The sequence below is a fragment of the Acomys minous genome (genome assembly GCF_964271855.1).
Source record: "Acomys minous genome assembly, chromosome: 16".
Taxonomy (NCBI): Eukaryota; Metazoa; Chordata; class Mammalia; order Rodentia; family Muridae; genus Acomys; species Acomys minous.
In genome coordinates this window covers 41,987,710-42,014,874 of record NC_140498.1, presented here as the reverse complement: position 1 = coordinate 42,014,874, position 27,165 = coordinate 41,987,710, and the positions used below count along the sequence as shown (strand labels likewise).

At 48.3% G+C, this 27,165-nt stretch overlaps 1 protein-coding gene across 10 annotated transcripts; it reads right to left on the bottom strand.

Annotated features, from left to right (window-relative positions):
• Positions 1-396: 396 nt before the first annotated feature.
• NAA60 (N-alpha-acetyltransferase 60, NatF catalytic subunit) lies at positions 397-27,089 on the bottom strand. 10 transcript variants are annotated; one of them, XM_084760969.1, is made up of 7 exons: positions 16,283-16,410; positions 13,314-13,464; positions 7,724-7,839; positions 5,208-5,337; positions 2,469-2,565; positions 1,608-1,842; positions 397-693 (listed from the first exon to the last, which is right to left on the bottom strand). In XM_084760969.1, the coding sequence occupies exons 3-7, from the start codon at positions 7,831-7,833 to the stop codon at positions 537-539; spliced, it is 729 nt and encodes a 242-aa protein (XP_084617095.1). In that variant the 5' UTR covers positions 7,834-7,839; positions 13,314-13,464; positions 16,283-16,410; the 3' UTR covers positions 397-536. The 10 variants fall into 10 exon arrangements, with proteins under 10 accessions (XP_084617095.1, XP_084617096.1, XP_084617097.1 ...); XM_084760970.1 differs by lacking the exon at positions 16,283-16,410 and adding an exon at positions 14,632-14,845; XM_084760971.1 differs by lacking the exons at positions 13,314-13,464; positions 16,283-16,410 and adding an exon at positions 26,958-27,089.
• Positions 27,090-27,165: the final 76 nt, after the last annotated feature.

Below are 27,165 nucleotides of genomic sequence, written 5' to 3'. Positions count from 1 at the left end.
CAGTTAAACCAGTGAGCTACAAGTTCCATGAGAAACCCTGTTTCCAAAGTAAGGTGGAGAAAAACTGAGGAGGATACCCCGTGTTGAGCTCTAGGTTCCACAAATGTGCACATGTATATGTACATGCACGCGTGCACGCACACGCACACGCACACACACACAAACAGGCACACACACACGCAGGGTCCAGGGAGTAAAATGAATTCTGGCAAGTGGTCTGAGATCTTTGGTCTCTTGCTCTTCAAAAGGCTTCTGGACCCGCTGTGAACTGCTCACAGGTGCCTTGCCTAGAAACTTCCTGTTGCTGCAAGCACCAGGCTCCCAGGTCCTACCATCTGTTCCTACCTGCTGACGACCGACCAGGCATACACTCTGCTCCTGAGCCAGCATAGCACCGGGCCTGCAGCTGGGGCAGGCTGATGGGCTGGCAGGTGGCCACCAGCTCTTCCAAAAGGACAGCAGAAGTCAGACAGACAGGAAAATAGGCTCCACAGAGTGCTGAGGACAGAGGCCTGGTGGAGGTTGCCCCAGTGGCGTTACATGGTACGGCTGTATTCGATGCCACCTTTGGTGGAGATGCTGGACCATGGCAGAAAGCTGCAGAGCAGGCTGTGGGCCTGCCGGTAGATCCTGTGTGGGATGGAGCAGGGGCTCAGGTTGGCAAGTGCTGAGCCCAGGTGCTGGATGTAGTCTGTGGGCTCTGTCAAGGAAGACACCCCACGTGCCCCATCTGCCTTGCCTTTCTGCATGTGACCCACAGCACTGTACCCACATGGCACAATGCACTCAACTGGAGGCCCAGGGCCTATTAAACCCTAGAGAATACTAGGAAGGCTCATTAAATGGACCATCAATATAGGACAACCACCATAAGGCAATTAACAAAGAGTAGGGCAGGATCTACAAGACAAGTGTTCCTAGCTCTCCAGTGGGACAGAGCTCACCCCAACAAGGAAATACTCCTGCAGCACTAACCCCTGGACGCCCATATGTGCCTGACTTCAACAGAGCTAGGCCTGTAGAATTTTAGGTTTTTACTTCCTTCTAAAATGAATCATTTCTTCAAAAACACATAGAGGCACAGATGGTCTATTCTGGGCTGTTACCCCGACTGCTGGGACATCTGGTTTCCTTCCCACCTAACAAGGACATTACTAGAGGAGAGAAGTGGGGTGGATGGAATGCACCCTGGACCATGCAGCTCCTCGAGGAAGGTCTGGACTCGTGTGCTCTTTTGTCACTGCTTGCTTCCTTTTCTGCATCACAGGCTGCACAGGGTGAGGCTTGCATCTGCTGTGCTTATTGCTGACCCTAGAATAGGACATTTTCCATATTGCTTGAGTAGATGAATCAATTCTGGGCCCAAAGAGTTAAAACCTAAGCTTGCTGCTGGGCTGAAGGTGCCAGGGAGCGCCAGCTTTCCTAACGTATGCAACCAATCAGGTGCACCCAAACTGGCCATACCATAGGCTAGTCAAGGAACAATGCTGCAAGCTAAGCCTGTGACTGTCACTCGAAGGTGGCCACAGTGCCAGCTACCTTTCTGGTTCTTCCAGCCCTCTAGCCTGGAAACCCTTCTCCTGCTCCCTTCCAGCAGTAAAGGATATAAGATGGTCCAGGGAGGGTGGCCGCCATTGATGTAGAGGACATAGGTGAAGCCATCTTTGAGGACCCCTCGGATGGAGTAGTAATAGGGCAGATAGTGATGCTGCCTAAAGTCTCTGTTTTCGTAGAAGTTTATTGCTGTATTGTTGGTGGTGAGAACATGCAGGTAGATGGCTTTGCAGTGGTCCTGGGCGGTGGTGGAAATATGGTCCTTTAAACTTTCTAGTAAAAGGGAACCTGAGGAAAGGAGATGAAGGTTTCCCAGAGCAGGGCCGTTAGGAGGACTGCAGAGTCTAAATGGCTATACACCCAGATCTGAAACCAGCCTCGGTTCCCTCCCACTGCCGAAGCCCCTAGGAGATCCTAGCCAGGCAGAGCCCAGGAACTGCACACTAGAACGAGCCACAGCTGTGCCCTGGAGCTGCTCTGGGTCCATTGAGGACACTTACCAACCCGTCAACAACAGGACACGCAACCAGGACCCAGAGAGTGCAGGAAAGGCAATCCGGGGCTGAAAATAGGACTGCTACTCTCTGCTGTGTGGCAGAGTAAAGTGAGAGCCTGAGGACACAGTGCCTGATGAATGCTGGGCAGTGCTGTTTCTTCATTTGTTGTTCTTCTGAACTGAAAACACCTGCCCACACGCAGGACTATGCCTGGCAGCAGGAGAGCTAAGGGAGGCCTATTCCCTCCTGAGGCTAGGACGACAGGGGTGACAGGGTTTGACCCCAAATAGGGACAAGGAAGAAGAGAATGAGAGGCCTCTCTGAGCTGAAGACCTCAGAAGAGATGCCTGACCTGGGGCAGGAGGTGTTACTGGTTAGGGGAGGGGTGGTTTGAACCCTGAGCTTTCTGCTTCTTACCTATGCCGTGTTTTCTGAATTCTTTCACCACGCCCAGACTTAAAATGTACGCAACTTGTGTGTCCACAGAGAAGCTGGAGGCTAGAATATCTCCATCCTAAAGAGAAAGTTAGAGATAAAGTCAGGGCAACACTGTGTACACAGACTCCAGGCAGAGCCTTCCTGGGCTCTGCGTGTCCGCTCTCCATATCCTGAGCCTTGAAGCCACAGGGCGGGAAGGGGCAGAACAAAGCGAACAAAAGGCGCCCTGCTGACGGCCAGAACCAGGAGAGGTTAGGCGCTGCGGGCAGAATGCTGCTACAGTGAGACACCTAAGAGGAGGGACAGTGGGCTGGTACTTTATGCCAGAATTGCACTGCAAGCACATTAAAAAACACCTGCTGGCCAGGTACAGTGGCGCACAGCTGTAATCCTAGCACTCAGGCAGAGGCAGGTGGATCTCTGTGAGTTCCAGGGCATCTGGGGCTACACGGAGAAACCCTGTCTTGAAAATCCAAAACAAAACAAAAAGACAATGGCTGGGAGTGGGAACGTAGCTTAACAATAGAGTGCATGTCTGGCATACATAAGGCCATGGTCTGATCCCAGCAACACACACACACACACACACACACACACACACACACACACACACACACACCAAAACACCAGGTTGTCAACAGCAGTGACACAGCCACCATGATATGGGACAGTAGACAAGTGAAAAGTTGTGTTACACTTATTTGTGTGTCGGAGTGAGCATGCGTGTGCAGCATCGCTCAGAAGATAACTTTGAAAGCTGGTTCCCTCTCTCCTCCATGTGAGTGCTGGGAACTGAACTCAGACTGTCAGGTGTACTGCTGAACCATCTTGTCAGTCCAAGTACAAAGCTGTAAAGGTTTATAAAGAAAACATGCTGTCCCTAGTTACCACGAAGAGCCGTTTAGACGGCCATCCACTCTGCTCTGCTGTCAGTGCTGGGCAGAGCTGCACACTGCAATGTAGATAGCATGGTTCTCCATGGCTACCTTGATTTGGACAAAAATGCCTCATGAGAGAGTCATGACTCTGGCCATGGGGTTCTCATGTTATTCTAACCTCTTAAGAAAAAGAAAGATCGGCCATGTGTAAGGTTTTCCCTTCCAAGAAAGGATGCCGGGAGACTTGGATCTTCTGCTTCCCGCACACTAAGATACCTAGCACCCCCTTCTACAGTGAGCCCGGACACAGCAAACGTGGGGAGGGGAGAAACTCACGGCTCCAGTTAACAGAAGCCCTGGCTAATGATGCTAGCCAAAAAGCTGGACAGAGAAGGGGCCCCAAGTCTGTGGAAAGGGTAAACACAGTCAAGAGACCCTCGGGCAGTGCGCGTGGTGGAAGTAGACAATCACTAGGAAAAAGTCCCAGGGAAGGATCATGAAGAAACACGGTACAAGAAGGTGAAACAGCACCCAGCACAAAGAGGAAGATCCAAGGGGTATTGGCCCTTGCTCTCTCTCTATCTTAGCAATGATCAATGTGAGGCAGTGACTCAGGAGGAGACTGGGCTAGACAAAACCCAAACAAGCAATGTGCTAAGATGTAAGTATGTGCACAGTGGGGTAACCTTCAATGGGCTGGGTTCTTAGCAACAGCTGTTTCTTCTTCTTCTGGGAATGGGACTCGGGCCTCCTGCATATTAGGCAAGCACTCTGCCCCCAAGCTGCAGCTCCAATCTCCCTTCCCTCAAGCAAGGCTGGGTGCACATCTTGGATTCCAGCACTTGAGTGGCAGAGGCAGGCGGATCTGAATTTCAGGCCAGCTAATACACAGTAAAACTCTGTCGATAGATAGATAGACAGACAGACAGACAGATAAGATAGATAGACAGACAGACAGATAGATAAATGGAAGAAAGACAGGAAAAGAAAAAGAAACAGGAAGCAACCTCAAGCCAAACAAAACAATTTACTGGTTGACAGGACTTCCTTTCCTTACTGTGGTAAATACTGTGTCATTGAGATTTCCAGGAGACTCCTTGCTGTAACCAAGCTGTACACAGAACACAGGTCTTTCAGCTGTGGTCTTTCAGCCTGCACTTAAAGCAGTTGCCCAAATCCCTGAGGGGTCTGAGGTAGGTAAGTCTTTGAATGGTCCATAAAATTGGGTAAAAAGATACATTTTCATTAATTCCTAACTGATACTTGCCATTTCCCTCCATAAAGTACAGCAATATTGGATCTTCTGTGACAGTGCCAACAGCACAAACCACAGGCACCCTCATGTCACATAACATATGTCACTTCTGCTTGTTCCCATTTCAAAGTGGCCACATCTTTATTAAACCCACTAGTAGGTCCTATTCATTATTCACACTATTCCATGAATGGAAGTGCACGCCACTGAGCTGGAGAAACGGCTCGGCAGTTAAGAACATGCACTGCTCTTGCAGAGGACCTGAGTTTAATAGTGGCAGCTCACAACCATTTATGACTCTAGTGTCAGGCAAGTCATCTTTGGGTTTTGTGAGTATATACCTCCATATAGGCATACACGCACACACACAATAATGATAATAATAAATAATCCTTAGAAAAAAAGCCCATGCATTTACACCTACATACAGAGAAACCAACTGGATACGAATGTTGTTTGCTGCCAAGTCCTCAGGTCACACGCTGCTGAGACCCCAGCAAGAGCTGGCCATGTGACCCACGTGACCCCACTGCACAACCCCATTTCAGTCGGCACGAGGGCCACGTCACTGCAGCGCAGACATACCTCTTTATGTATTTTGGTCCTATTCTTGATTTCAGCTACTATCATTCCCACAATGGCACCTCTGTAGGTTGCAGCAAGCGAGAAGAACTTCTTGTTGGACGTGATGTCACGATACCATGAGTCTGGGTACCTGAGGGAGAGAGCACACTCCGAGTGAGTCCTGGGGACCCTTCCTACACTTATAGTCTCTAGGAGCCTCGCAGCTATCTTTTCAAAGAAGCCATCTGTCCACTTGTAAACTTTTTACAAAAGATGCAGGAAAGGAGGAAAAACCTCCCATGAAACTGTCTCCATAGAATAGGTCCTGGAGGGACAGCACAAGGCAGCTGACTCCTCGGTGCGAGCCAGGACCCCAGGGCCCTCAGTGTCCCATCAACACCTGGGCGGTCTATGAGAAATTCTGTGAATACTTACAGACAAGCCTCAAAACCTGAGTTCAATACCTAGGACCAAAATGGTGGACGGGGAGAGCTGACCATGCAAATGGTCCTCCCTGAGACTTCATGGCACTGAAGACTAGGCAAGGTGAGCCAAGGCAGAGCCAAAAGTCACAGCTATGTACACTAGGGGTTATAGTACCTTTCTAGACACTGGTAGGGACATACATGACTAAGTGATGGCACTTGAGGGAGACACGGGCCTAAAGCTCAATGTGGGTCCCAACAAGCCCAGCCAGTCCTCTACAAGGCCTCTTTTCTGCACTTACTGGCACTCTTATTTCCTGGGGTTACTTTTCAGTAGTGGGATTCTAACTTGAAGGATAGCTTATGTTTCATCATATTAAGCACAGTTAGCCCACATCCCTAAGGAGCTGGCAATTTATATCTCAACAGAGATGCACAGGGGTTGGGGAAGTGTTCTGCTGGCACAGAGTAACAAGGGTAAGGCTAGGACTCATGAAAAACCCATGACTCAAAGGACCTTGCTTAGCTTAATGTTACAGTTTGTGCCTGTTTTTCTTACCAAAACAAAACATTTTTTCATATCATACAATAATCTAGAAATAAGGCAAGTAAAAACAGAGGAACCCACAGGGACTGATAATCCACTCCACCTCAAATTGCTGCAAGTATTTAATTTTGTAGTACTTTGGGGGCTAGTAAATGATGCCCACAGAGAAAGTGCAGAAGGGAAACTCCGACCTGCCTCTTGTTTCTCATTCTCTCTAAGATGAGCCACGCAACCTAGAATTCTTCTACTCTAGTATGGACCACAGAAACCACAGAACCCTTTTCCTCCGAGGCCAACCTGACTTTCTGTGTAAGAAGTAGAAAGGCCTCTGTCCCGTCTTGTCTCACAGTAGCTCTGACACCACTGATCAGCTTGACTAGACCAGGATGAGCCCTTGAGATTAACAATACATTTCTGGGTGTGTCTGTGAAGACACTGTCAGGGTCAGACTCTGCACTGGGCTAGGGTGGAGGAAGTTGGTCACCGAGGGCACGTCCTTAGGGGGAATTAGCTCGCTGGTGGCCTGTTAACCACTCTCTTCTACTCCTTGTCCACTGTAATGTGCGCTGCCCCTTCAAACCTTCTCTGCCACAATGTCCTGAAACCGCTGAAGTGGAAAATAAACCTTGTCATACACAGGTTGTTTCTGCCAGGTATTTTGGTCACAGCAATGACAACACAATCCTCATTCCAGAAGGATCCCACCAGTGCCTAGAAAGAGGGAGCCTGAGCAGACAGGCCTCACTGTGCCCTCGCCTTCAACCCATAGTAGATAATATTCTCTGCCTAATAATCTCTATATGGCAGTCCACGCTTCATTGAACCTAAGCACAGAAATGGAGAATTCACCATGGGTGTTCTGATCCATCCTTAACCTGAAGGCTTCCATGCCCCACAGTGTGGTCTCTTCTCCTGGTGGCCTATCTTCTGCTAAAGCAGTGTCGGCAACGGTTCTCAGGAAGGGCGGGCGGGTCCTCGCCTGCCTCTACAGCATACGGATGGAGGCTCTTATCCTATGCTTATTTTGAAAGGAAGGTGCAATAGGATAACGCATGGCTCTCTAGTCTGCTTTCACCTAGTATTTGGTAAAAGAAAGAGGGCGGAAGGGAAGAAACGTTGTCAGGAAATAAAGTTCTTTAACAGATTTTTGTTCCTGGACAACTAATAACCTCCTTTAAAGACAGGGTCTCTCTCACACAGCCCAAGCTGGCTTCAAACTGCCTCTGTATGGCCTTGAACTCCTGACCCTTTCCTGCTTCTGCCACCTGAATTCCAGCACCAGGCCTCTGCCACCACAGCAGCCACACTGCGGTTCTACATATACATATGCTAATACATCTAACCAACTTCTTACATGAAGCTGCTCCTAAACTTGCATAGTACATGTAGCGCTGGACGCCTCTGTGGGTAAAATGTCTCAGCAGAACCTCTTGAGGAAGGTGAGAAGCAGACAAGCACGAGGCCCGGTGTGCACTGCCGAGCTGGCCAACTTTACCCAGCAAGTCTGGCCCACTGTGGTCTTGTCTGAGGACGTGCAGCCCTGTGCGTCCCAGCCCAGCACTCACTCGATGGGGAACCAGTCGCCACACAGCTGCTTCACAGCGTCTATGTCATCGTGGCAGAGGAGGCGCAGGCTGACCTCGCTGAGGGCGCTGGAGGGCACCACCTCTGTCATTCACACCTGCAGGGAGAGGAGACAGCATGACCGGGAGGCTTGCTTACCTGGGTGAGGTGGGAGACTGCTGAGAGCCTCCCATGGTGCAGAAAGCACTCTTGGGGTGGCAGATGGCGAAGAGCTGACTACCTCGGGGCTGTGCCTCTCTCTTCTCTGCCTGAACAGCACCCCACCCTTCAGCTTTCCCCCAGGAGTGACCACAGCTCCTGCCTGGATGGTCTTCTATCTCTTAACTGTCATTCCTTCACCTACAGGAGGCAAAACGGTCCCAAGTCTGACTCTGGCTCGGTGTCAAAGAGAGTCCTGGGCTCAGCAGCCCCCTTCCAGCAGCCTGGTGGGTGCGGGGGAGGGCAGGTCACGTACTGCTTCTCCCCCTGAGAATAACCGGATGCTACTGACCATAGGGGAAGGGAAGGCTGAGGATCACACCCACGGCCTCAGGCACACCAGGCAAACATATGCCCACCAAGCTACGCTGCCAGCCCTGTTTTTGTTTTTAAGATTTATTTATTACATATACAGTGTTCTGCCTGCATGTACACCTACACACCAGAAGAGGAAACCAGATCTCATGATAGATGGTTGTGAGCCACCATGTGGTTGCTGGGAATTGAACTCAGGACCTCTGGAAGAGCAGACAGTGCTCTTAACTGCTGAGCCATCTCTCCAGGCCTGTTTTCGTTTGAGACTTGTCTCCCTAAGTTGTCCAGGCTGGCCTGGAACTCACTTTGTAGGCTAGGCCTGTGGAAGTCAAATGCTGAACTCTTCCAAAAGGGAAAACACCATTCTTTTCAGCAGGTAATTCAAAAGAAAAGGACTATACATTTATCCTATTTTTCTAGAAGGAACTGTGCAGTTAATCTCCCATGGCTAAGGAGGAGGACTTTTTTACACAACAACCACCCGGTGACAGTTGCCAGATTCAGAGTCGACACTGTGGAAGCTCAAGAGGAAATCTCCAAGTGCAGCAAGACTCCTGGAGGAATTTGAAGGAGGCAAAGGCTGCTGAGGCGCAGGTAAAAGGCACAGACACACCCATGACTTAGCTTGTGCAAACAAGGAGACCCCGCGCCATTGGGCGAAGCTCTCCAGTGTCCTGTGCCTCCAGTGTGACTGGTGGGTATGGCCCAAACTTTTGGAGTTTCTTCTGAAAATCCTGGGTCTGGACCTAACTACAGCTTTAAAACCCAACTCCCTGATTGCAAGAAGGGAAGTGACACCCAACAGACAGACATGTCAATCACATTAAAGATATCAACGTAAATGAGAGAAAAAAGAAACAAAACAACAACAGCAAAACCCGATGAAGAGAGACTAGGAGATCTAGAGCCAAATGTAATGCCTCAACCTGCTCCATAAAAATGAAAACCAAGACACGCAGCGGACCTAACACAGGTACAGGGAAGCATCAGGAAACCGCTGTTAACGCTTAGGTGAGGGCCGCTCTCACAGGACAAGGTCTTCTTCAGGAGACACACACAGAAACAGTTCAGACGGAGGTATCCTGATTTCTACCTTAAATGTTGTAGGAGAACCACAGCAATCCTGAGGTGAGCTTTGTAGCCCTGGGCCTCAAGGTAGTTGTGTGCCTCGGTTTCCCAGTCATGATTTCAGGAAGATTCTAAAATCTCTACCAGACACAAACTGGAAACGTCTGCAAGATCTTTCTCCTGGCCTAGGCACACTGCTCTGACATTTGTCAACAGCATATTCCATGCAAACTCCTGTCTGACAGGCTGTGAGCACCATGTGTGCCCCCTCCTTCAGCACTACCTGCACCAGGCCTGCCCCTGCTGCGATGCACCTCAACACAGCTGCTGCCTCCTGCCTTCCCCACATCCCGCTCCTACTCACCGTGCCCAGTTTCTGCCTTGTTTGTGTGAGAACGGCCCGTTCCCTCCTTTCCTCAGGAAACCTCCTCAGACTGCCTGCTGCTCCCTGCTCAGGCCAACACTTTCGCAGACCCTTATCTTTCTTCCCTCTACAGCAGAGGCAGGTGTCATCATAGGCCTGCCTCCAAGCAAAGCACGAGGCAAGATTCCTCAAAGCTCCCTGACGTGTGAGGCAGGAATCATAGGCCCAAAGGCTCCTGAGAATGTGAGATTCCATGGACACAAGGTTTACTGGTTTGAACAGTGAACAAAAGTGAAATTCCTTCCTTGAGGAAAAACAGAGAAAAGGAAATAAACTAGTGATTGCTAAAGGCCACTGTCTAGTACATCAGTAATATGAGCTCAGGGCCTAAGTGGAGGGTGAAGGAAGCAACAAATACTATTCACAGTTCGTTTGTTCAAATGAGCAGCTGCCTGTGGGCGAGAAGCCATCTCCATAGCTGCCTGTGCTGCTCCCAAAACTGCAGAGTAGAAAAATGAGTAATTTTCAGAGTGACGAGAAAACACCCACCTCTCTATTTCTAAACAGCATCCCGCTTAAAACGCAAGTCTCTATGTTCTGAAGGGAGCCTGGACCATATACATTGAGTGCATATGATTTGAAACACATCTCTCCAAACCCGAAATAATGATATAGGAGGATTCCACCTGTAGGAGATTCTAGAATTGGCTAAAAAAATTAAACAATACCAGCAATTAAAAATGGTTATGGCCAGGAGTGGTGGCACACAGCACTTAGGGAGGCAGAGGCAGGCGGACCTCTGTGAGTTCGATGCCAGCCTGGACTACAAAGCAAGTCCAGGACTGCCAAGGCTACACAGAGAAACCCTGTTTTTTGTGTGTGTGGGGGGGAGCAAAACAAAAAGTGGTTATGGAGGAGGGGTTGGAGAGGGCTGTTAAACCATACAGAGTGCAGCTCAGCCAGTAGAATGCCTACCAATCAAGTACAAAGTCCTGGGTTCAATCTTGAGCACTGTATGAGCCAGGCCTGGTGGTGCACACTAACAATAACCATAACATTCAGAGCATACATGAAGGGAAGACAGGAGAATCAAGCGTTCAAGCTCAGTGGCTTGTTTGGATGGAGCCCACAAAGAACAGACTGCTGGGATCAGAGCAGGCGCTGCCAGATAGGGTAAGTGAGCTCAGAATGAAATTCCTAATTCAACTCAGTGAAAGGGTTTTGAAAACAAAACAACAAAACTACCTACAGAGAATACTAGATTTCAAAAGGTGGGAATAAAAAAATAGTAAAATACTGCTGAGAGTGGTGGCTCATACCTAGAATCCCAGCATTCAGGAGGCTGAGGCAGAAGGACGATGAGTTCAAGACCAGCCTGGGCACTATAGAGGGTTCTAGACCAGCCTGAGCTTTACTTCAACACCCTGTTTCAAAATCAAAGACAAGAACCCAGCAGTTGGGCTAGAGACAGAGGCTCAGAAGTTCAAGGTCATCCTCAGTGGCAGAGAAAGTCTGAGCAGTCTTTCTGAGACAAACAAAAACACAGGAAAGTATCTGCTCGGCACACGACTTCCTGTAGTGTTCAACCCGCCCAAGAACCCTTTTGCTGCTGCAGAGAACAGCTCCCAGAAGCCCTTGTGCTGGTGGGGACAGGAGAGGAATGGAAACCTGGCCACACAAGGAAAGAACTCGAGGACAGAGGCATCTGGTTTCAGCATCTCACCTGCGCCCTTCCTGCAGCAGGCCAGCCCTCCCGCGACATCAGTCTTTCCATCTCTCGTGGGGGTGTGCATGTGTTGTTTTTCAAGTGTTTTATCTCCCCTCTATTGTTTCCACTTACTTTCCTCCAGAACGTAATATACATTTTATATATTATATAAGTGTTATTACATTTTGTATAAATTACCACTAGGTCATAGCTCAACTTGTTGTTTTGGCATTTGTGATCACACCTAGGCCTGAGGCACCCTGGGTGTCCATTCTACCACTGTGCAGCGGCAGCAGCAGCCCTTACCTCCTGTCTAAATTTCCCTCAACAATCATGGCAGATGTTTATGTCCTCTGTTCCACACTGTCATAATATTTGAGTCTTCCGCAATGAGCTTGGGCTATTTTATTATCAAAAATAAAGACTGAGTGTAAAAATTCTGAACACATTTAATATTGAGATAATCTCATGGATTGTTTTAATTAATAATGACAAGGAAATCTGACAGTGTCCTCAAATTATGAGCAGAATCAATACCCACTAAGTGCTAAAACATTCTGAGAGCTGACTTGTACATCTGCAGACCTCTGCAAGGTGACTGAAGTTGTCAGACGCACCAGGGAGGCACCTGGAGGTGGGCTGCTGAGCGACCTTGCCAAAACCTCTTCAAGGGTTCTTGTGTAAGTAGCAAAGAACCAGCCCTAGTGCTTAGACAAAAGCTACAATAAAAGCCTTTGCAAGCCTTGAGGCAACCATTTCATTCGCCTCGTGTGCACAAGGCCCCAGGTTCAATCCTTACCACTGCAAAAGGCAAAAAGAAAACAAGCGCAGGGGCTGGAGAGTTGCCTCACTCATCAGGAACCCTTCCTGGTCTTCCAGAGGATCCAGGATCTGTCCCAGCATCCACACACTGGCTCACAACCACCCTTACTTAAGTCCAGTTCCAGGGACCCAATGCCTTCTTCTAATCTCTGCTGGCACTGCACACATGGTACACATACACACACTCAAGCACACACAGAAAACATTTTTTTTTAAAGAAAAAATACAGCAGAAGGAGGAATTAAAAATCCTGTCCTCACCCCACCCCCATACAACTGTTACTGGTTTCTTGCAGGTTCTATGAGGGGAATGACTTGACTTTACGTAAGGAGGGGGTTTGTTGTCTGCTAAGCAGACCACTTATTTGCTAGGCAGAGCAGTTTTATACACACACCAGGGAGAGGTTAAAAGGAGAGGCCAGAGGATAAGCCAAGTAATCTGAAACGCAGGGCAGGAGAGCAGCAGCAGCAAGACCATGGCGTGAGTCACAAGCAGGTTACAACGGCAGCTCCAGCCGCATCTTTCAAGGAGACACTAAGTGTGCACAGCCCTCCACAGCACTCGTGAATGCCAAGGGAATGACAGAAACTCTTTTCCAGAAAAGACTCCCCTTTTGGTACTTAAGGGAAAAAAAATTATCACCCACCTATTTCTAAGCCTTTGTGCCCAAATTAACCCCATTTCAGAAACAAAGGGGAAAAATGTCTTTCTGAGTCTGCTAGCACACTCTGTGCTGTCAGCACAGGTCAGCGTCAAACTCTTGAAAGGAAGGAGGGAAAAACATTCATGGTTATTTGCTGACATGTATGTCTGCACTCCGCTGGTGCCAGAAAAGGGCATCAGATCCCCTGGAGCTGGAGTTACAGATGATTGTGTGAGTTGCGGGTGGGCACCCCAAACCCAATGGGGTCCTCTGCAAGAACAGCAAGCACTCTTAACTACTGAGCCACATCTCCAGCCCCTACCCCCCAACAGCAAGCTCTTGCACCTTCAGCCTGGGCCTGGCAAGCGCTGGGATTACAGGCATGAGCTTCATTTTATTTATTTTAAAGAGTTATTACTGTGCGTGTGGCTGCATGTGTTTCCGCACACTCACCGATGCTCAGGGCCCCTAGAGCTGGAGTTTTAGACGGCTGCAGGCAGCCGGTGTAGATGAGGAAGGGTTCCAAGTCCCCTGCAGCATTCCTAACTGCAAGCCATCTCCATCCTTTCCTGGTTTGTTTTTGCTGTTTTTTTGGCAACAGTAACTATTCCACAAAAGTAAGTAAATAAATAAATAGATATAACCTGGGAGCTTTGAAAACAAGCTTATTGGCTTGTGATAGGGCCTTGTTATGCAACCCATGTTTACTTGAAAATTCATTACCTATCTCAGGCTGGCTTCAGACTTGTGACAATCCTCCTGCCTTGACCTCGAGTGCTGCGATTAGATGTGTGTGCCATTATGGCCTAAAAACAGACGTTTAAAAGTATCAAAGCACATTTCACCTTCTTATGGAAACAAGGGCAACACAGGCTGTCTCCACTCTTTGTTCTTAAGTCTGTCCACAGCCATCTCCTCTTCCTTGGAACTCTGAATCTCTGCTTTGGCATTTATTTCTAGCATCAGTGCTCAAAATGCCAAGCTATTCCTAGGGTGCTGGCTTTAAAAGGCAACGCTAAGAGCCTATTTTCAGATGAAATAGGTAGTCATCTACTTATAATTTGAAGAAACATTTGAAAATTGAGTCTTTTCCTTTTTTTCTCCCCCGAGACAAGGTCTCTCTCTGTAGCCCTCACTGTCCTGGAACTCACTGTGTAGACCTGGCTGGCTTTGAACTCACAGAGGCCCACCAGCCTCTGCCCCTCAAATCCTGGGATCAAGATGTGTACCACATACACCCTGAGCAACCCCTTAGAGCTCAGAGAAGAGAATAATCTCCCATATATTTGTCTTTGCCATGTAAACACACACAGGCCAAGCAGCAGTGTGAGTTATCCAGGCTTCAGACAGACCCCCAGCTGTCCAGCCAGCCTCCATCAGAGCCCGTGTTGAAAAAAAAAAAAAAAAAAAACGGTGTACAGGAAAGGAAGTCTGCCCTGAAGTTACCAAAGCTACTTCCAACCATTTGCTGGACTGGGCTGGACACAGCCCCAGCACCTCCAGCACCAGCCTGCAGACTAGCGTTGTGCTGGGACGCACTTCACCCTGCACAAGCAGGCCATTCCTCAGCCCTGCCCGCTGCAGAGGATGGACCGGGGCGGCAAAACTCTTCCAGGATGAGAAGCACCCTGAGAAGCAGCACGTTCAACTCCGCACGTACACGGGTCCTCTGTCTCATTTGGACAGAGCAGATACACTCCATGCCTGGAGCTCAAGTCCGAAGATTCCCATTTCTACCCTCCTCTGTGGCGTCTATTAGGACTCTACCCACCTGAGCCACTCCTTATGCTGCACTGACGTACACAGAGGCACCAACAGCATCTAGTCCTTAGCACTCCCTGGTCATCGAGGACCGCTGCTTCCTGGTCTTGGTTCAGGGCTATCTTAGATCCTTCAGATCTGGCATCCAGAAATCTTCCCTTCTGGTCAGAAGCATGTTGTTGCTATGCAACTTGGCCAAGTCAAATCTAAAGATACTCTCCACACTGTGTGTGGGTGTGGGCGGTTAAACAGTGACAAAGTCTCTTGAAGTTACAACTGAAAGAGGCTAAAGATAGTAAAGACAGGACACACATAGACTTTATTTATGCTGGTGCTGGTGTGTTGACACCAGACCAACCTGATTCTGTGACGAGTTTTAACAATTTAAATTGAAACCCAGCCCAGCAAGTCTGATGTGCAGCTGTCTGGGTCCATGAGATGAAAGTCTAGCAACCCACAACTTGTTGCAGGAGCCAGAGCTCAAGGGACTCACGTCCTGCATACTACCCTCCGTGTTTACAACCCCCCTAAAAGGAGGTGTGGACACTACGGTCACTGCCATGACGACTGCACCACTTTACAATGATGGCTGTCAGAGTCCTGTAGCCTTGAATCCTAGCTGTACTAACTGAGCAGTCACTGGTGTGTGTGTGTGTGTGTGTGTGTATGTGTGTCCCAGAACCTCCTCTTTCTGACACTGAAGCCAGTAGCACAGTCATAGACTTCTAAAACTTTCTTCCCATGTCACATGGTTGTGTGGACTCAAGTATTTGCTAGGTGATTTCCTGCTGCGTCAGACAAGCACTAGTTCCGGGGGGTTTAAGTCTTCAGTGCTTTGACAAAGGAAAACCTCTGTAATTGGCAACCTTCTCTCTTGATTAGCACTCAGGCCACCCAGTGAACCACACTGTCAGGCTGTTATTCTTTTCTTTCAAGACCAAAGGGTGACAAGAATGACCCAAAAGCACACGCTCAAGGACTTGGCAGAGTTAAGAGATCAATAAAGCAGCCAAAGTTTATGTTTATTGCGGCCTGTGCTCCCCAAGCCTTGGGTTTTGACACCAGCGAGGCAGGCAGACATTTGCTGGAGGTCAGGAAAGGCTCAGAGTAACCTCTCCACAACCCCGGGCCAATTTTCTCAGAAGACAACCCTCTTCTCCTTGACAAGTGTGTTTTTTTTTTTTTCCGAACTTAGAAGAAAGAAGCCAGAGTTGATTATGGAGGTTCAGCTTAGCTTCCATTTGCTGCAATATCAAAAGTACTGCTGGAATAAGACGCAGAGGGACCCAAAGCAGGGTCCTCTGCTTTCACGAGTTCAGACAAGTCCGCAAGTACCACCAGTGCAACAAGTCCCCAAAGAGAAGCTGGAGCTACAAGACATGGCCAGACCCCTCACCTCCAGCAAACCCAGAGGATGCCGCTTTCCCGTCTCCCAATTCCTGCGCTCGCTGGCTGAGGGTCCCCGGAAAAGCTAACTCCCGACGCTCCACCGCCGCCACGGAAACCAACTGGGCGCCACGAAGCGCAGTCTCGCAGGGGTGGAAAGAGGGACGCGCTCTCCCGGAAACCCGGCCTCCCACGGCCGGCGAGTGCCGTCGGGGTCCCGACTGAGACCTCCCCACCGCCCCGACTTGAGCCCGCCGAGGCCCTGGCTACCTCACCTCGGATGGGAGCCAGCGGCAGCGGACGGCGTCGCAGGGCTCAGCGCATCCTGGGGTAGCCGGGAAGCCGGACAGGGGACTGCGAGGGCTCTCCCGCGACGGGTTATGTAACCGGCAGGGGCCGCAGCCGGGACAGACAAGGCCGCCCCGCGGCGCTTCCGCCTCTCGTGCACTGCGGGCGGCGCAGCCCGGAAGATCATTGGCCGCTGCGCCAAGTGGCACCGCCTTCCCTGACGACGACGCCACCATCTTGGGAACGGGCAAGCCTCCCCCAAAGCTGCCAGCACCCTCTGCAGAAGCTCAAGACCGCTGCTGGCCGCTGGGCTGCCCCAGCGTGCGTGCGCGGACGCCGGCGGCAGGCCCCGGTTTCTGCGCTTTTCCGCGATCAAGCTGGTCAGGGGAGCCAAGAGGCCTCGCAGGCCCTAAGACGCACCGTCCGCCGCTGGCCTGCTCTTTCCCCGCTGAGGTTAGTAGACGCCCGCGCTGGCGATTGCTGGAAGCCCTGACTCAATGACACCGCCCCGCGCTCGCGCAGACGGCCTCAGAAGAGTGGAACTGGGCTGTCACTGCAATGGGCAAGTGGCGGTGGCCTTCCGGACGGGGTAGGAGTGGTGGGGGTGGGGGTGGGGGGTTCTATATCCAGATGTAATTCAAAGATAATTCAGTTCTTGTTACCAGAGAGCGGGTGCTGACAGTTTATCCTTTGCTTTCAAATAACTACAATGATCTGCATAACAAAAACAAAAAGAACATAAACAACCGTAAAGAGTGCAAATAGTTTGTGTCTGAAAATGTAAAACATCACTATCTTAGAAACATCACAGCCGTATTCTTTTAGCATTTCGAAAAGTAATGTTAGAATTTTGGGGTTGTGTATGTAGCTAAATGGTAGAGGGCTGCCTACCTTGTGCACCTGGCTGGGTTCCATCTGCGACATCACACACTTTGTAGACCAAGAGCCGTGAAACAAACAAGATGATACAAATTAACCACGAAGAGTTAACTCTCTTGCCTGGGTGTATATGGCTAACAGTCTATGTAAAGCAACCTTTATATTTTCCTTTTGAAGGGGGACTGGAAAATCACTCGGACAAAATGGAGACTGTTACATAATTTACAATTCTGTTGGGTCCAGTTATCTACTTCCTGCTATTGTATGCAGGCAGCTGTGACAAACATGCTTGGACCTATTCAGGGCATTTTGAGCCTTCAATACATGTATACTTCGTGTGGCATTACTAGAATTATTTCTAATTAAACTCACAGGAAGATATGTAAGATTCGTCTTGGTGTGTCGCCACACACCTGTAATCCCAGCACAGGAGAGGCAAGAGGGCATGTGATACATGCACCTTGTGTCACACTCTTGAAATAACATTGGGAAAACTATGTTAAGTGTATACTCCATTATACAAATATCCAGATTTGAAATTTCAAAGTAAAAAGGTGAGGCTATGAAAAGGAACTAGCCCACTCTCCGCTCCCACCCCACTCCTTTCCTACTTGCTAAAGCCATTCAGTGACAGAGGAAAGGCAAAGTCCTACCAGCATCCTTAGGTACATTGTCTGGCCTGGGTTCAGCATCAGTGTCACCTTAGGGCTTATCAGACTGTCTGAATCAGAATTTGCATTTAACTCAAACTACATCCAACAGGATTCCCAAGTGAATAGAAAGGGCAGTAAAGATTGAGAAGCACATTATGGATGATGACAAAGTAAAGACATTTCCAGAATTCTAAAACAAACTGGCAAAGCCTTGGTTATACAAATTCCAGGAACTCAAAACTGCCCGATGAGATTCTGCCCGTGTGCATGCATGCCCCAATGAGTATGGGCATGTGTGGGCAGGTGTGCACGCATGCCCCAGTGTGTGTGGGCATGTGTGTGTGCCTGTGTGCTTGTGGAGGCTCAGAGTTGACGTCAGATGTGTTCCTCAATGGTTCTCCACTTTATTTACTGAAGCAAGGTCCCTTGATGAACCCAGAGTTCACCAATCCCAGCTAACCCAGCTAGCTGGCTTGCCATAGGGATTCCCTGGCTCTACTCCCCATGTGCTGGGATTATAGGAGACCGCCATCCCGCTCAACTTTTTTTTTTTTCATGTGAGCTCCAGGGACCTGAATTCACTTCTCATCTCACAGCCCTAAACCACTACTTTTAGATCCAAATGAGATGATTGCGATTTTCCTGGAGCCCCTTAGGCACCACACACGTTAAGCAGGTCTCACCATCCTCAGGACAGGGTCAGAACTGTGGTCTTACAGTGAGAGCAAAGGTAGCTAACCCCTAAAAGACAAACACAACAAAGCTTCTCCCTCCTATGTGGGTGTCCTCAACCTGAGCCTTGGTCCCAGTCATCCTTACAAGGGCTAATCAATTAATTAATGCCACCCTGCCCTGCGGGGACTCACCGATTAGTTCAGCTAACCTTAGCCTAAGCAGGGCAGAGGGACATGGGACTGATCTGAATCAACACGGTGCAGTGCTGACTGAGCACCCAAGACTGCCTTCTAGTATCTTCTGATGTCTTAGCATAGCTCCACGTTGCTCAGCAGGCTCCAGCTTTGTGGTGACCACCCCTCCCTCAGTCCACCTAACTGAGTCTGCTACAGCTTGAACAAAAATGCCCCCTCCTTCAGGCCCACCAGGAGCCGGCTTCTTCTTCCTTTGGATCCTAAGCGCGCTATCAGGCTTACTGTTTTCCTCTGGCTCCCTCATGGCCCCTTTCACCTTCTAGCTTTTGGTCAGACTTGCCAAAGGCAGCGCAGTGGGGGCAAGCTGGCAAGAGAAACTGGTAATTCTACCTCAGCTCCCCAGTGCCTTCCTAGCCTTGGAGACAAGGCTGTCATTGGCTTCTGTGATTACAGGGTGAGCAGCAAGCTTTCAACTGCATGCATAGGCTCTTCTCTGAAGGCCGGAGAGCCTCCCCAGTCAGGATCCCCCGTCCTCTGCTTCATGCTTCTCTGGCCCTTAGGAGGACAAACCTAGCGCCGCTCTCTGGGAGGCAGCAGCCATGGCCGTACTCTCATGTTTGAAAAAGGCTGTCAGTAGCTGGGCTGGGGAAGGAGTAGAGCAGAGACTGGTATCATGTTGACCTACCAATGTGTAGGCATTGATGAGGAGCAGTGAAAGTCAGGAGACACGTCAACACACTTGGATGGCAGAGGCTGCTCCACTCACAATGCGGCCACCTCCTGATAAAGCCACTGTAGGAAGCCACAAATGCACTAAGGGCTGGAGAGAAAGCTCAGTCTGTGAAATGCTTGCTGGGCAAGGGTGAAGACCTTTCAGATTCCTGGCAATCACATAAGCTTGTATGGGGGAGGGGGCACCAAGATTCCAGGGTCTTGCTGGCTAGCCAGTCCAGCCAAAGCCACAAGCTCTAGGTTCAGTGAGAGACTTTGTCTTAAAAACCAAAAAAGGTGGAGAGCCATAGAGAAGTCACTGACTTCTATCTCTAGCCTCCATTTGGAAGCAAGAGGATCAGCAAATTAATGTAATCCTCAGCTACACAGTGAGTTGAGGCTAGCTTGTGTGTTTCTTTCTTTCTTTCTTTCTTTCTTTCTTTCTTTTTTTTTTTTTTTTTTGAGACAAGGTTTCTCTGGGTAGCCTTGGCTGGCCTATACTCACTTTGTAGACCAGGCTGGCCTCTAACTCAAGAGATCTGCCTGCCTTTGTCTCCCAAGTGCTGGGATTAAAGGTTTGTGCCATCACACCTGACTTAGCTTCTGTTTCTTAAGACTTCCTTCTCAGCCTGGCATGGTGGTGCACGCCTTTAATCCCAGCACTTGGAAGGCAGAGGCAGGTAGATCACTGTGAGTTCAAGGCCAGCCTGGTCTAAAAAGCGAGTCCAGGACAGCCAAGGCTACATGAAGAGACCCTGTCTCGAAAAAACAAAGACTTCCTTCTCAAAAACCCAAAATAATAAAAACTTGAATTTACCACATCTAACCTACCAAACATCACTGCTTTGCCTTTCAACATGTTAGAACATACACATAAGCCTCTAGTGTGGCAAAACCATCTAACGCAAAGCCTGTTATGATAGAATATTGACATCTCCTGTAATTTGTTGATTACCTATATCCAAACAATCCTGGCAACACAGTACACTGTACACAGTACATTGTAGAGTGCTGGATGACTGTTCTGCCTAAAGGCTTGACTGGGTGCTGTAGCACCCACGGCCAAACACTGCAGGAAAAGTATTTACCACATATTGCTAGTTTAGAAAATGATCAAAAGTTGAGGTACAGTTCTACTAAATGGGTAATGATCTATCATTGAAGAGCTGAAAACTGTTAAGTGTAAGCATGCTAAGTTGGGAACCATCTGTATTGCTTTAGGAAAAATTCCTAGAATGTTGGTTAAAATTGTTTTTAATTAACCACATTTTAACTTTGGAAACTCATTTGACTGGCAGGTAGGTTTTACCAATGGCCTCTCATTCTAAGAGAAGAGCTCCCTTGCTACAGCAGGGCACATGGCCAGTGCCCTTGCTTAGACAACTGAGGTGGAAAGCTTTCAGCTTTTTGTTTGTTTTCTTGATTTCTTCTTGAGACAGGTTCTCATGCATCCCAGGCTGGCCTTGAACTTGTCATCTATCCAAGGTTGGCTTTGAATTCCTGACTTTCCTGTGTCTACCTCCCCAATACTGGTATCACATAGTTGCTAACATGCTCAGCTCCGTAACCCCCACCAACTTAAAAGAACCACCATAGGGGCTGGAGAGATGGCTCAGAGGTTAAGAGCACTGGCTGCTCTTCCAAAGGTCTTAAGGTCAGTTCCCAGAACCACATGGTGTCTCACAACCATCTATAATGAGATGTGGTGCAGGCATACATACACGCAGGCGTATGTACAAACAAAACACTGAATATATGATAAATAAGTCTTTTTTTTTAAAGTCTATATTTAAACTTCACATAATTTTTACAAATGTGTCCAAGATATTTTGAATCTGACTTCACAAAAAGTGATTTTCTGACATTAAACCATTTTAAAAGGAAGCAATGCATGTCTGTAGCAAACATTTCAGATAGACTAAAAGGGTGTCCAGTGACAATTTTTCCTCTGTCTGAGTCTTGGTTACCAGTTACCACTTTCCTGGAATCTTTTATCTTATACTCATGGTGAAACATTGTCTCTTCAGAAACAAAATCCAAGTGTGTGCTTGACTGGGATGATATACACACCTACAGTCCTAGGACTTCTGAGGCACGGAAATAAGGAATTTGCAGCCAGGCTTCAGCTTCCTACCCAGCTCTAGATTAGCCCAGAGAACCATGAGGCCCTGTGTCAGGGTGCGGCTGGGGAAATGGCATAGTGCATAAAGTGCTTGCTGTGCAAGCAGAACCTGGGTTTGATCCTTAGAACCCACATAAAACCAAAGCAACAGCATGGGGTGCCCATGACAGCAGCACTGGGGATCCAGGGGAAGGTAGAGATCTGGAACTTGGTGGCCAGCCAGCACAGCTAACCTCACAAGTTCCAGGCTATCAACAGAGCCTGTCTCAAGGAAACGACAGGCAGCACTTGAGCAGTGACACCCAAGGCTGGCCTCTGCCCTCTACATGCACATGTACTCAAACACTCAAGTGTACACATGTATACACGCATGCACGCACGCACGCACACCCGGCACAAAGGTCAAGCTTTGAAGTTCATTTCTTTTCTTCATTTACAGAGGAAGCAGGCAGTGTGGATTCAGAACACTCTGCTTTGAAGATTTGATATTACACAGTGTGTTAAGGATTTCAACAAGTGTTTATTATAGAAACAGAATTTTTAGAATTGAGTATGAGTGAATATATATATTTGCCATGTTAAATATTCTGCTAGTCCTTCAAATATATTCCTTTATTTTCTCAATAACCACGAAAGGTGCCCTTGCTTTGCAGTGAAACACCTACCTAAGGCCTTTATAGTATGCCGACTGTCGAGGACAAAGTCATGACAAACAAGTGGTTCATCGTTAAAAATCACAAATCCTTCACTTGGATCACAATTTTCCTGACATACCTGGATAAAAACTGAGTTCCCAAAAGTAGCCTTTCCAGGAAGACATCTGAAGCCATCTTTCCCAGGGTTTTGTAAACAAGCTTTAAAATAAGCATCTTCATGATAAACTAAGCAGAGACATCTTACTGACCATCACCTGTTTCTGCCTTGGGAGCACTCAGGAGAGAATGGCTCCATGAAACTATCATGAGACAGTCAATTACCCAGGCCTGGGCTTCTAAAGGGCATGAATCAAAGCCAGACAGGTCTGGGAAGCAGCTCAGGAAAGATTCTGCAAGCATGACTTGAGTTCAGTCCTTGAGCCTGCGTGAAGATGCTAGGCACTATAATCCCAGTAAAGACAGCAGGATCCCTGGGCACCCCTGATCAGACAGACAGCGCAGCCTAATTGCTGAGCTCCAACCAGTAAGAGAACATCTCAAAGGAGGTGGACAGTGGTCCTGAGGGTGACATGCATCAATTACCCTCCGGCCTCCACGGGCATGTGCATTCACATACACATGAGCCTGCTCACACATCCAATCCAGGAAAAAACGAGAGCCACATATTTTACTTCCGAAAGCCAAAGAAATATTCCTGTTATGAAATAACACATGTAGGGCTAAAGAGATGGCTCAATAGTACAGGAAGCTTGTTGCTCCTCTAGAGGACCCAGGCTCAGTTTCCAGCACCCTGTGGTGGTTCACGACCACCTGTAACTCCAGGTCATGGGACCTGACACCCTCCTCTGACCTCCTTGAGCACCAGACATACAGACACTGTGGCTGATACCACTTCTTTGAGTCAGGACCAAAACCAGTGGACTAAGTTGACCGTGTGATCCGAGTGTCTAGTGTCAGAATGTTAGGGCAGTACCATGAAGGATCTGGTTCTCTGCCGCCATTGAGACTGGGCCTGACGATGGGACAAGAGAGGATGCGAATACTAATACTTGTTTAATTCCTTAGTCAGCTAACTGTTCTGTTAACCTCCGAGTCTTTAAAACCTGCTCTTTCAGTAATAATTTAAAAAATAACACATGGACTGATTTTACAGTTGAAAAATACTTGTATTTGTGTGTGAGGTGGTTCTTGCTGTGTCCCTCTGGTTTGCCTCAGCCTTCTGAGTACAGGGATTCCGGGCACACAGCACACTAGTCTCTAGCTCTCTTTTTGATGGGATTCACTAGGCAGCACTGGCTGGCCTCGAACTCACAGAGATCTGCCTGCCTCTGCCTCCTGAGTGCTGGGATCACAGGCCTGTGCCACCACGCCAAACCACACCAGTCTTGTTATTTTTTATTAAATGCAATATGATCTTAATTGATTTATTTAGATCTTAAGAAAGAAGACACTTGGCTAGAGAGAAAGCTAATATTTGTAAAGGTTTTACTACTACCGTTGATGTTAAAGATGAAAATGGAAAATCTTGCAATGGACCCTTTTATTTATTTATTTATTTATTTATTTATTTATTGAGACAGGGTTTCTCTGTGTAACCCTGGCTATCCTGGACTTGCTTTGTAGACCAGGCTGGCCTTGAACTCACAGCGATCCACCTGCCTCTGCCTCCCTAGTGCTGGGATTACAGGAATGCGCCACCACACCCAGCTTTTTAGACTTTGTGTATGTGTCTGTGTGAGTGTATATATGCACGTATATATACATGGAAGGATATTTAAGTGAGTTTTTTGTTTGTTTCAAGACTTATAAGTTTGGGCTGGTATTTATGTCAGTTATTTAATGCATTAATAAGCATAATCATTTATTAATAGAGAAAATTTCAACATCCACTTATACTGAAAACTCAGCAGAACAGGAGTTTTTTGCCATTACAATGTACTGGGCACCTCAAGGGAAATACAGTATTATAGGAAGTAGATTTGGAATAATATTTTAAAAGATTTAATTTTATGCATATGGATGTTTTACCTGTATATATATCCACCTACACCACAAGAAGTCATCTGAGTCCATGAGACTAGTTATAGATGGTCGTGAGCCACCACATGGGTGCTGGGACTTGAACTCAGGACCTCTGAAAGAGCAGCTAGTGCTCTTAACCACTGAGCCATCTCTCCAGTCCAGATTTGGAATTGTTTTTAACTGCATATGTTAGGTAGCCAGGAAAATTAAGGAAACATAATGGACAATGGGGAAAGGAGGAAATGATTCATATATTCAGTTAATACAAATGAGGCAAAAAAATAAAATGGTGGTGGAAAGACAGCAAGACAACAATAAATAGTAAACAGCACTACAGACGCCAGGAGCTGCCTGAAAAGTAGCAAGCGGTCACGGTTGTTTTGGTTTTGAGACAGACCTCATGGTAGCGCAGGCAGTCCTCAGACCATGAAGCTGAGGATGACCTTGAACTCCTGGTTTTTCTGCCTCCGCCTCAGTCTAATGCTTCGGTTGGCAGAGGGCATGCCTTACTATACCCAGTGTGTGTGGTGCTGGAGACCAAGCCATGCCTGCCAGGTGGTCTGCTAACTTATTTTCCCTATGCTGGTTTACCTTAGGCTTTTACCTCATCTCTCTACTTTCAGCAAGTTCAAGCTTTCATATTTGCTGCTTCTTGATCCACGTGTTTGGCTTGGTAGTTAACACCCACAAGGGCTGAGGACAGTGCTGACTCCGCCCCCTTAGGGCTAACATATTCTCTGGTTAGTTACTCCAGGCTTAGTTTGTGGTTGTTGGAATTTGCTCATCTCTTTCTCTTTGCTCAAAGTAAACAACCATACATCTGTATCAGGAGATTCTTAGCCCAAATGAGAGAAAACTGGCAAGCACAAAACATGAGAGATGATCACACGAGCTGCATTCAAGACACGCCTTTGCTTTAGGACTCATACACTGCTCCTCTTCAATATTTTGAGATGGGCTAAGTCTGCAGGGAAGTTCGTTTTTGTGATTCTTCTGCCTGTCACTGAAGCATTTTCTTTCCCCCCCCCCAGAGCTCTTAGGCCGCCTCTTCAGTGGCCCATTTCCAGGCAGCTTAGCTATCAGTGGGCGTCCCGTGTAATAAATGTTAGCACTTGTCATGCTTTCTACTTCCGTTTTCCTTTCCCCAGGGTCTTGTCTTTGTTCGGTTAGGTGGCTAGAGCATGCTAGAGCCTTCTCCCACTGCACTGAATCACGACAAACCAAACTCTAGTGAATTCTTGATCAACTTGGGGTGGGAACATGACACAATAAAAGTTAGCCTGCAGTATCTGTACTCCACTGCCTTGATCAATCAGCCTGCAAACTAAATAGGAAGCACTGGGCCTGCGTGTCTTCACTAAGCCACAAAATTAACACAATTGCCCCACTCTTAATTGTTTTCCTAGAATTCCTGTTATACGCAGTTGAAGCTATCCTGACATTCTGTCAAATCCCACTACTCTTCCACTCAGATGTTCTGATAACCAGGCAGCTAGTCACTGAGTGACCTGATGCTATTGTAAGAAGTGTTGGCACTGGGCGGGATGACCTGAGTCCCAGCACTTGGGAGGCAGAAGCAAATAGATCTCTTATATGTTGGAGACCAGGCTGGTGTACACAGCAATTTCTAGAGCAGTAACACCCTATCTCTAACAAAGGAGAGAGGCCTGTACTTTTTTTTTCCCCAGAATTTTCAAAGTACTAATCCTGTTTGTCACCCCTCCTCCCCAAACACCTTCATAAACTGGCAATTCTTTTCACTTAACACTTCATTATATTTTAAATTGCCCTCCAATTTATCATAGTGAAGCATTATGGACTCTTTGCAGCTGAGGAAAGCAAAGTTAAAAGCTGTCCAAATGTTGGGTCTGTATGGGTGTATGTAAGGGATACTGAGGCAAGAGGCTCTTAAGTGCCAGGGCTTGCTGGGGCTACACAGTGAGGTCAAGGTTAGCTTGGATCAACCTAGTTTCAAAATGCAAAATGAAGTTTAAAAAGAAAGGATAGGAGCTTGGATACAAAGTGGTGGTGGTGGTAGTGGAGGAAGAAGAAGAGGAAGAGGAGGAGGAGGAGGAGGAGGAGGAGGAGGAGAAGAGTGAGGGTGTTTGTGTTATGTGAAGCCATAGGTCCACCCTCAGTAGCACAAAGGAAAAATTTTGGCACAATTATCCAATTAGTGACAGTTCTAGAAGGAGCTCAACTTTCTGATTTTGAATCATTAATCAACCAACTACTCAGTGTTGGTTACAAGAGACATTTGCCACTGGAACAGGTCCAGCGCGAGGTACAAAGCGACCGACATCCTGTGAAGGAAATCAACGACTCATCCCCGCTTGATGTCCGCAATGGGTCCCGACCGTTCGGCTGGACCACAGCTGTGGGCTACAGTGCCTCAAGCCCTTAGAATGCTGAGGGGTGGGACAGGAGCAGCCGGGCTAGCCTGGCCTGAACTTGTGGTTGCACAAGGCAGCCTCTTATATACCGCGGCCCCGCAAGCCATCTGAGACAAGGGCCCAACCTAGGCCTGGGTCTCGGGCCTCCCATTCACCTCATCCCGTTCAACAGAAGCCTGAGGCCCGCAGTTCCGTGACAGAGTCCAGGACATTCCCGCCTCTGTTTTCGGAATCGCCAGGTCCCTCTGGGGCCGTTCTACTGCTCCAACTGAGCCCACCAAAAGGCGGGGCACTCACCACCGAGACCCAGCCAACGGAAGCGGAAACTATTGTTCGTAGAAGCTCAGGAATAATTACGTCTCTCAGTTGCCAGGTGTGATTTTGGTCCTCAGGAAGCGGCTCGATTGGTCCATTGAAGAGGGACGGCCTCGGGAGCACGCTGACCAATCAGGATGCAGGATGGCTTAAGCGGGGGAGGCGCGTCGCTTCCGGCGGTTTCCTCACCCCACGGCGTAGGGGAGCATGGGAGCGTGGGAGTTTTGTAGCGGCCTCCGCCTCCTTTGTG

Coding starts and splice junctions, on each gene's coding strand:
- NAA60 (XM_084760971.1), bottom strand. CDS start 7,833: ATGACAGAGGTGGTGCCCTCCAGCGCCCTCAGCGAGGTCAGCCTGCGC. Junction 5,338..7,723: donor GGCGACTGGTTCCCCATCGA/GTGAGTGCTGGG, acceptor TCTCTCCCTCAG/GTACCCAGACTCATGGTATC. Junction 694..1,607: donor CACCCTCCCTGGACCATCTT/ATATCCTTTACT, acceptor GACAGAGCCCAC/AGACTACATCCAGCACCTGG.